This window comes from Chiloscyllium plagiosum, chromosome 17, assembly GCF_004010195.1.
Source record: "Chiloscyllium plagiosum isolate BGI_BamShark_2017 chromosome 17, ASM401019v2, whole genome shotgun sequence".
NCBI classification, from domain to species: Eukaryota; Metazoa; Chordata; class Chondrichthyes; order Orectolobiformes; family Hemiscylliidae; genus Chiloscyllium; species Chiloscyllium plagiosum.
In genome coordinates, this window is record NC_057726.1 from 50,743,997 (window position 1) to 50,754,607 (window position 10,611).

At 40.3% G+C, this 10,611-nt stretch overlaps 1 protein-coding gene across 2 annotated transcripts in view; it reads right to left on the reverse strand.

Moving 5' to 3' along the window:
- Positions 1 to 548: 548 nt before the first annotated feature.
- Positions 549 to 10,611, reverse strand: part of cfdp1 (craniofacial development protein 1) — a 193,272-nt gene continuing 183,209 nt past the window's right edge. For both annotated transcript variants that reach the window (XM_043707045.1, XM_043707044.1), the window contains exon 7: positions 549 to 1,119. In XM_043707045.1, coding sequence (XP_043562980.1) covers positions 1,029 to 1,119 — 91 coding nt within the window. In that variant the 3' untranslated portion in view covers positions 549 to 1,028. The remainder of the gene's footprint in view (positions 1,120 to 10,611) is intronic.

The following is a 10,611-nucleotide window of genomic DNA, read 5'->3' on the forward strand; positions in this document are numbered from 1 at the left end:
CCAGAGCTTTTGCTCTTTCTAGATATATTCATTCCAGAGCTCCCCTAAATCCACCTCTGGTTTATAGTATTAAAAATATAAATAAGCAATTGTAAAGGACTAATATTGCTTAGTGTTCAAGTCACTTTTGCAACTTCAACCACTTTAGACTGTGATAATTGCCCAAAATAATTAGTAATGGTATAGCTGGATCAATTTCAGCAGATCTTCTGTACCCAGAAATAGCACCAGTACTGTAAAGTAACTAAGCCAACGCTTTTTTAACGTCACTGAAGTATTCAGAAGTGCTAAAATGTGAGAGGTAAATGTGCGTATAATATCTAATCTTTATAGGAAAACAGATATGCCTCAGAACAAACCACCATTTTTTTTTGTTCTCATTTTTTTGGAAAGGAGTTAAATCAGTGTTTTCTCCATTAATTTGTCAAATCTGCTGAAATTATACTTCAGTAATATTCTGCATTTAAATATGTAAATGGCAGGGTACAGTATATATGAGTAATATATAAAATTGAACTGATAGGAAAGATGGAAACGATGATTTTGGGTCAAATTAATTTTCATTTTAATTTTTATAGACACATTAGCAAATTCATGATTGAGATTGTAAAAATTAAAATAATTCACAAAGCTGAAGTACAATTATTTATTTCTGTCCATGGAGAACAAAAGCTAACAGCACTGTTACCAACTAACATCAACGCGAGTCTGGCCAAATATTAAGTTTGAAAACTTGTAATAATCTTTGTCACCTTGTTGAACTTGCTGTAGTCATTAAAATAAGAAAACCCCCCGAGACACACTATTAGCTGCTATCTGATTATCTGTTGATAAGTTTTTAAAAAAAACATTTATTTTAACAGCAGGTCAACAATTAAAAACATAAAGGAATTCAAAGGAAAGACTGTCACTGCTTACAATACATTTGGTACAGTCACAGAGCATCACCACTCGGGACACTGGCAAACTGTGCAGAGTGTAGATGCATGTTCATTTTAAACAATGGACTTCTGTCTGGGACATTAATGTCAAGGCTTCATGTTACTCAGCCGGATATCTCGTTCCAGCTCAAACTGCCGGTGATCGACTCTGTCCAAGAAAGCTTTCCGTTCGATGTATCTGAGGAAAGAAAAGTTATATATTAATTTTACTCATATTGTACATATATAAATGTACAAGGACAGCTCAATAAGATTTCTATAACTGGTTTAGTGCAGAATAAACCAAAAATTGATAGCAGCAGGAATTGCTGGAAAAGCAGGCCAGACACTGAAGAGAAAAAAAGATGGGCTAATGTTCCAGATACAATCAATGCTGGTGAGCCTATTGTGGATTTTCAGCATGTCACCATGTTTTGTTTTCATTTTCAGCGCTTGTACCTTTCTGTCTGATAAGAAATGCACTTCTAAATCATTTGGCTTCATTAATCAAATGTTTAAGGCACAAACATCATCTCATGACAGTGAAGATCAGTATCTCAGTGTTTGAAACATTTTAATTACACAATATTAGCTACAAACTCAGGTCAACATATTTACTGTATTTTAAATTAGTTTGGATGAGGAGGCAGGTCTGTACCCCCTGTTGACAGACAATAGACATTGTTTCCCAGTCATCCAGCAGCATGCCTCCCCATGTCCAATTAAAACTCACTTCTCAAGTGGAAGCTTTCTAATTCAAGATGAAACAAGAGTGGAGGAAGAAGTATTACCTTGCAACACAAATTAAAGGTGCCACAAAAAAATGTTGGCTAACTTGACATGAGAAAGTCAGCTTCTGACTGGTTAATAGCTTTAAAACCTGAGCTGTACTTTGAATAAATAAATACAAAGCTTTTGCCTTGTGGTGTGTTGGTAGTCACATTTAGACAAAGGCTGTGTTACGGTTACAAATAAATGCAGATTAAGCAATTTTAAAAAAAACTCACTTCTTTCCCATCCAGATCTGACCGCCGCCCCTTGCCAGCATCCCATCCTCTTTTCATATGCAAATCATGCTTTGACTAGGTCCATCTGTTACTTTAACTGGAGTATAAGCAGATGACCTGATGGCTATCCTGACTGAAAACAATAAATTCTGGAGATCACAGCTGGTCAGACAGCATCCATGAAGAGAGAGAATAAGCTAACATTTCATATCGAGATGGCTCACCAGCATCTGCACTAATTTGCTCCTGATGGCTTTTCTGTTAGGTCAAACATATTGGAACCTGGATTGTGACTCAGAGGCAGTCCAGAAAAGGCAAGCTACAAGTCTTTCAATTATCTTTTTGTATAGGGTAATGGCTCCAAAAGAGTTAATGTCAAACTCTATTGAGCTCCATTGTCATGCAGTGCTTGGATGGAGAATGAATTAGTCTTGCACAAGGTCCAGATGCAGACAAACATGACAACTCTGGCTCCTGACAGCTATAAATCTACCTAAGTAATGTTAATGGCACCTATTGCCATTATGTAATACACCAAACCTTTGCTCTTGTGGCAGTATCCCTACCTTTGGATCAAGAGAACCAGATTTAAGTCCCACGTGCTCCAGAGGTGTACAATAATGTCTCTGAATGTGTTGATTCAAAAATATCTATCACACCTTGCACATATGGCACCACGTTAGTGTCTCTATCTCTGGAGCAGAAGGTCTAGATTCAAATCCCAACTGCCACAGTGATGTGTCACAACATCTCTGAACTGGTAGATTAAACAAAAACTACCACCCCATTATGTGAAACAAGTGCCTTTTGTTAAGACTACAGTGGTCTATTCTCTGTCACTGATGATTAGAGAGGCGTTAGAAAGAGTGGGCTGTGGAGGGGGTCACAGTACCTGAATATCTGCCCCTGTTCCGTAGTTATGCCTGTGGTCATGTGTTCAATGAGAGGGAGCATGTGGTACTTACTGGCACGATAAAGGCCTTTAGAGACTGATGGCACTGTACGGGCTGTCATCCTGGTAATAATGCTTTGGTTTGACTTCGATGAGTTTTTGTTTCCATTCTATAAGTTTCTATCGATCATTAAGATTTTGTTTTTGTTACACTGTCCCACTAGGGGCTGTCCAGCTTGTTTAAGCTGGTTTTAGAAGACTGGAAAGGGAAATTGGTGGCTCATTTCTTCCTAATGTCACGCAAGGGTGGAATTGTATAGGGGCCTTAACAACACAGACTACAGCGGCCCAGTGGTTTGCACGACTGCCTCACAGTGCCAGGGACTTGGGTTCGATTCCAACTTCGTGCGACTGTCTGTGTGGAGTTTGCACATTCTCCCCGTGTCTGCGTGGGTTTCCTCCGGGTGTTCTGGTTTCCTCCCACAGTCCAAAAGATGTGCAGGTCAGATGAATTGGCCATGGTAAATTGTCCCATACCGTTCAAGGCATGTGTAGGCTAGATGCATTAGTCAAGGGAAATGTAAAGTAATAGGGGAGCAGAATGGTCTGGGTGGGATATTCTTCAGAGGGTTAGTGTGGACTTGTTGGCCATAATGGCCTGTTTCTATACCGTAGGGATTCTATGATATATGCTGGACTCAATAGACATCTTGCCCAATTTTCTCTCGATATTGAAAGCAACTCGCTGCATCTTTACCCAGAGAGTGGTGGGGGCATGGAATGCGCTGCCTGTGGGAGTGGTAGAGTCAGAATCTTTGGTGACCTTTAAGCGGCAATTGGATAGGTACATGGATGGGTGCTTAAGCTAGGACAAATGTTCGGCACAACATTGTGGGCCGAAGGGCCTGTTCTGTGCTGTATTGTTCTATGTTCTATCTTTTATAGATTTACTGAGTGGTGAGGAGAGTTTCTTGCTAGACAGCAGCAACTTGCCAATTAAGGGAGATTGTTATTTATTAAATACCTTATTAATGGTCCAACTTGCCTCATCAGTATTCCGATTCCTATGTGACAAAACTTGACAAGCAGGCTCGGTGCCGAGAAGGCTCAATGTGCAAGTCAGAGTGGGTACACGGCAATTTCAACTTGTCTTTGGCTGTGAAGAGCCTCCATACAGATCAGCACCAAAACAGCAGCTCAGGGCATGATCCATGAGCACCAACTGCATGCACCCCTTGTACGTGGCTAGTGGCGTTTGATATCTTAAGATGTCATTCCAACACCTACAGTATCTACCACTTACCTGTGCGATGGGAACTCATTTTAACATTTCTAAAAATTTGCTCATGGGACATGGGCGTTGCTGGCTGGCCAGCATTTACTACCCATTCCTAGTTGCCCTTGAGAAGGTAGTGGTGAGTTGCCTTCTTGAACCACTGCAGTCCATGTGCTGTAGGGTGACACACAATGCGTTTAGGAAGGGATTTCCAGGATTTTGGCCCAGTAACAGTGACATTGAAGGAACAGCAATATTTTTTCAAGCCAGGATGGTGAGTGGCTTGTAGGGGGACTTGCAGCTATTGTATTCCGTACATCTCTGACCTTGTCCATCTAGATGAATACGTAGAAGCCAGCATTGGACTGGGTGGACAAAAGTTAAAAATCACACAACACCGGGTTTTTGTTCAACAGGTTTATTTGGAAGCACTAGCTTTCTGAGCGCTGCTCCTTCATTGGATGATTGTGGAGCATAAACACCCGATGAAGGAGCAGCGCTCTGAAAGCTAGTGCTTCCAAATAAACCTGTTGGACTATAACCTGGTTTTGTGTGTTTTTAACTTTGTCTAGATGAAAGTGGTCATGGATTTGGATGTTGCTGTCTGAGGACCTTTGGTGAATTTGTGCAGTGCTCATTGTAGACGATACACACTGCTGCTACTGAATGTCGGTGGTGGAGGGAGTGGATGCTTGTGGATGTGATGCCAATCAAGAGGCTGCTTTCTCCTAGATGGTGTTGACATTCTGAGTGTTGTTGGAGCTGCAAGTGGGGAATATTCCACCGCTTGTATCGTACAATCTGCCTATAAAGTATGTAAGACTACACTTTTCACTGTACCTCGATACACTTGACAGCAATAAATCAAATCAAATCACACTCCTGACATGTACCTTGTAGATAGGTTGGTCCCAGAGATAGCGTATAGGCTTTGGGGTGTGAGGTGGTGAGTTACTTGCCACAGTATTCCTGACCTCTGACCTGCTCTTGTAGTCACTGTATTTACATGGGGAGTCCAGTTAAGTTTCTGGTCAATGATAACTCCCTGGATGTTTATAGTGGAGGATTCAGTGATAATAGTGCTATTGAATGACGGGGGTCAGTGATTAGTTTGTTTCTTATTGGAGATGGTCATTGCCTGGCATTTGTGGCATGAATGTTAATTGGCACTTGTTATCCCAAGCCTGGATACAGTCCAGACAGTGCTGTGCTCCACACAACTACAGCAAGCAATGAGACAATGTGGTGGATGCTGAGGAACTGGGAAATGAAAGCAAGCTTCAAAGGGTGGTAACAAGGACATTGGGGAGGAGGAAACTATCAATGACCATGATAGAGCTCAGTTGCATTGGGCATCACAAGCCTGACAGAACCTCATTGACATCCAGTTCCAGTGGATGAGAACTGGGTGCAGCAATGTTCAATAGGCTTTGGCATGATGCCAGCATTTTGATTTGTGTTGTGAGGGGGTGACGTGAAACCTCTAGTCCATTTGTTTGTGTTTAGTAGCTGTGAATAAAAGTCTGGAATTGACCAATTGCTTGTCTGTATGTGTTATTGCCCCTACTGGACAATGACAAGAATCAGGTGTATAGTGGTCATTGGGACCAGTATAGTGTTAAAGTACCCATTCGAGACAGCTCAGGGAATCCCTGATGGACTCGACCTGTAAGCCTCTTTTAGTTGGTCCCAGAGATCGTACTCTGTGATAATCTGGAATATAAAACTCTTACAGACAGTTTAGTTTAAATTATTACCTTTATTTACCAGGCATCAATGTTACACAATAACATTGATCCTTATAAGCCAGGCTTGAGTTAAGGTTCTAAAATCATTAGCAGAGTAGCGGTGCCAGCTCTTACCCCAAGGGCTCTCTCAGGCTACTCCCCTTAGTGCTGCAAATAAGCTGTCTTCAAACAGAAATATGTACTAAAATTACAAAAATGCCACATGTCCTTAATTAGATAAGCAGCAATAAAATGGCAAAAGTTTGCAGAGGAAGAGAAACTCATTGACAAGTCTGTGTATATCTGACTGATTAAGCGGTATGCACATCAAAGTGGGAAACCTTGATCCAGTCAGGCCCCAAATGGCTGATTGCTTTCCCTAAATAACCTTCCCTTTTAGCAATACATCATAACGAGGAACTAGTCTAAACTATGTGGAAAGGTCATGAGGTAACCTCGCTCAGCTAACATGTCCAGTATCATTGTCCTACAAAATGGCTTTTCCTTTTAAAATCATCTTGGTTTCCCAGAAAGCAAATTAAATTCATAACCTTGCCAGATCTCAAGCTCCAGGGAACAACACACATTCAATCCATGACAAGCCAGTGTTCACTCAAAATCAGACCACAAAGAGATAAACTTTTCACCAGCATCCATTCTGTCTGTCTCTCTCCTGCTCTCTTTCTCTCTCTCTCTCAATGTCCCTTGGACTCTTCAGTGAATGTAATTTACAGAAGAATGTTTTCTCTTTCTCACTCACACATAAACATCTTCCAATCTCCTTACTATGTCGTTTCAGTCTTCATGTTTTGCTAGCCTGTAAGGGTAATGAGACATTCACATTTCAGAACAGTCAAGATGAGGGAGGTGAGCTTCATAAATTTAAATCTGCTCAGACTGGAATACATGAAAATGTATCAGGATTGTTCTATTACATGCATATTCCACTCAGTTTAGTAAATTACAAGTTCTTTTCCTGTTGAGTACGGGTTTTGTTAAGAGTCTTCAATAATAACCAGAATTTTTCGTTATTCAACATCTCACTGTGAAATAAACGCGCCTCCAGCCCCTGGGGTGAGAAGAAAGTACTGCCACACATTCCACAAGTGAACAAATGTTATCATCTTATTTACACCGATCCATTAACACTATGATCAGTGGTCCTCAATTCTTCTGAACAAAAGCACCCCCCCCTACCGCAGTCAAGCACTTTCTCACATTTCCTTAGCAGATGTGTACCATGTAAGGCTACAAGCTTTCTCAATAGCAGTGATCTAGAGAGGGTGCTTCGAGGGTATGTAGCTGAGAGCAGGTAAACTGTGTGGCGAGTGGTTAAACAGTGACTAGGGTGAGAGAACAAGGTTATACATGTGAGGGAGTGTCACTCATGCATGGCTCTGTGCTGCTGTGTCACTATGCTGCTGATAATAGAAAAATATTACAGATGCTGTAAATCTTAGTTGTCTAGTTCTGAAGAAGTCATACCAAGCTCAAAACGTTATCTCTATTTCTCTCCATAAAGGCTGTCAGATCTGCTGAACTTCTACAGCATTCTTCAGACTGCAAATGCTTATCAGTTGCACAGCACATTTCAAAGATGATATGGGTGCGTAGGATGCCAGTCATTTGAATAGTATCTTCTAAGTCGTAAGTTCTAAAATGGTGGTAAGATGGAGTTGAAATGAGATGGGAGGGACACCATAGGGGAAGGGTAGGTAGTAATAGTGCCAAGTGTGGTAAGATACCGCAAGAACTCTTGCCAGAACTTCCAAAACAAAGGACACATTTATACTCAGCCACATTCAGTAAGATTCAAGCCTAAGTCTCAATGTTTCTTTCTTTCCTTTTCTTTTGGAAAGGAAGCAACTCATGTTGCTAGACAAGCAGATCAGCCAAACACAGGAGCCTATAATTCCATATGGTTCCACGGATGAAGACTAATCAGCAATCTGCAGTGGGAACTCGGGTTGACTTTTTCTCTGCCTACCTCCAGATAGATTGATGTAATTGCATCATCCCCACCAGTAGTCCTGATGAGATTAGTTAATTCAGCTGGACCAGTGAATGACCCCGAAATTGTCTTGGTGTGTAGGACTCAATAGCACATCACACGGTGCATTCACCCACCAAGAGCCATTTAACTTCAATTTCTAGGATAATCAACCTCAGTCTGTCAGGTAGAGACTGAAATCGGGCATTATTAGGATTAAGAATGACCTCCATAAGAAATGTTCATGAGAGAGAATGTGATTCAGTAAGCGAGAAAGAATATGTCATGCAGCAGCACTATGTGGGATTAAATGGTTTTTTGCCAGTGATTGCACATGCTCAGTAATTAACACATTTCACAGGAGCTTTCTTAAAAGACAAAACCACCATTATTCCCAATATTCAATGTGTGTGTTGTGCTATTGATATGTTTGCGTTCAGGATGTAATAAGTTCATCTTTAGCCCTGCAGGAACTGATCTCGGCAGCTTGAATTTTTAGTTACAAGATAAGAATGTTCAAAACATGTATAACAACAAAAAACCGAACCCAAGCAAACACTATAACCTCCTGCTGAGTTAATTAAAGAATATCTGATGATGAAAGCAGATTGAACCAAACAAAAGGGGGTCCAGCAGGGCAAACAGAGGCGAGATGAAATTAAGGGCAGCATTTTAAGATATTGAGAGGAGATAGTGTCTTTGCTAAAAATATTTTGATTTCAAAATACAACCCTTTATAATATAATAAAGGTTTTTTTTTTAAATGCACAGGTCAATTAAATCTTAAATCAATTGACAATATCACACCATAATGTCCATTCCGGAACAATTCCAAGCAATTCGCCTAATTTAATTTGCCTATTCTTTCATTTCAAAGCTGACTAACATTAATTTAATAACCAAAAGACATGCATACATAGTGTGTTCTTGTTCAAGAGCTGACATATAAGCCTGATGCAACATCAATTCATCCTATGGAGAATGAAACAAAACACCTACAGTAAAAACTGGTGTGCAAAGGCAGTGCTTTTGTAGCGACTGTGTTGGCATTTGGCCTTCTCTGGAGCAGCTCCATCCCGGATCTATCACTTGCAAAGACTCAAGCACTTTCCCTTCTTACGGTACCCTCTTATGCTCATATGGCATCAGAGAGGGAAATGGAGCTTTGAGGCTTTTTCAAACCTGCTCACAGATTTGTTTTTATCCAAGCAATTTTTAATCACAAACGGAAGACATTGCTGGTATTTTGCTAAAATTGAACTCCGAAATCCGAAATACTCAATTAAATGCCAGAAAACTCTGATCACAACTCTCTGCTCTGTAAATTTAACAGAAAAACCAGAGCTGTTTCACTCCCTCAGATATATTTTCGTTTTGCTACATCTAACAAATCACAAAATCACTCCCTCTTCAGGAAGAGAATTGAGATGTTGTTCTATGCCTGAGCCATTAAACAAATCGGGCGTGTGCAAGAGAATGGGGCTGACCGAGGACTAATCAAGATCTAATTCTTCTTTTAGATTTCCAGATTGAGATTGCAGAATCTCAACCTGACACAATCCCACATCAAAATACTCAACAGTTCAGAAATGTCCCACCCCTCATCCAAAACAGCAGTGATTAAAAATGGTCTAAGTTTCTACAGATCCTGACAAGACAGACAAATAAATGGTAAACAGGAACAATGGCATGGATTTTAAAATAATATCACATAACTTTAGGAAGTTAAAAACACAGAAATAGTATGATGCAGGCATAAAATGGTTAATGGATGGCACAACATTTACCCATCAGCCCTTTACAAAAATCACCACATTTCTATCTTTCCTCTTTATAACCCCCATTGCTTCTTTTGCAACACACTTTCTAAAGTTAAAAACAGAACAAAGCAGAGATACCACTGTTGACAAATGAACATCCAAAAATGTAACTAAACTATGCAATGCAAGAAAATTGCAGGTGACTCTCCACCAAAATGGTTGTTTTCAATAGTAATGATGACAGGTGTAGGATGATTTCCCTCAAATCATACCATCAACAAAGAGGGGAAAAAATTGAATCAACTAGTCTGCCCACTCCTGATTACTATACAGTGAGTGAATCCTTTTGGGAAACATGCATACCAACAATGGACCAAGGCCAGATCAGGTTTGGCGAGGTAAACCTTCATGACTGAATGGCTTGCTGATATTCATCATCTTGCTTTCTGTATAAACAATACTCACTTATGAGATCATGGAAGATTACTGTCTCCCAGCAAGAAACAGTGCCTTCGGAAGGAGGAAGATACTTTAAACTATGTAAAGCTATAGTTAATATTATGTTACCACTGTAGAATAACATGATTTGGAGATGCCACAACCACCTGATGAAGGAGCGGCGCTCTGAAAGCTAGTGTGCTTCTAATTAAACCTGTTGGACTATAACCTGGTGTTGTGAGATTTTTAATGTAGATTAACATAGTCACATAATTCACAACAGGATTATTAATGGAATTATATTACAATTCTAACTCAGAATCAAAAGGAAATTAAGAAACTAGCATACAATCAGCACAGAACAATACTGGCCAAGGGACTCAACTAAACCACAGGGACGCCAAGACAACAGACTTCCTAGCAGAACTAGAATGCACACTCAGGAACAATGGACTGACAGAAGAGACACAACAAACAGTGAGGCAAAGTATCGTACCTCTGATAACAAGGAAAAGACAAACACATAACCTCAACACCAAGGAGAGGGAAGCACTAAAATCACTAAGAAACGATAAGAACATAATCATACTACCAGCAGACA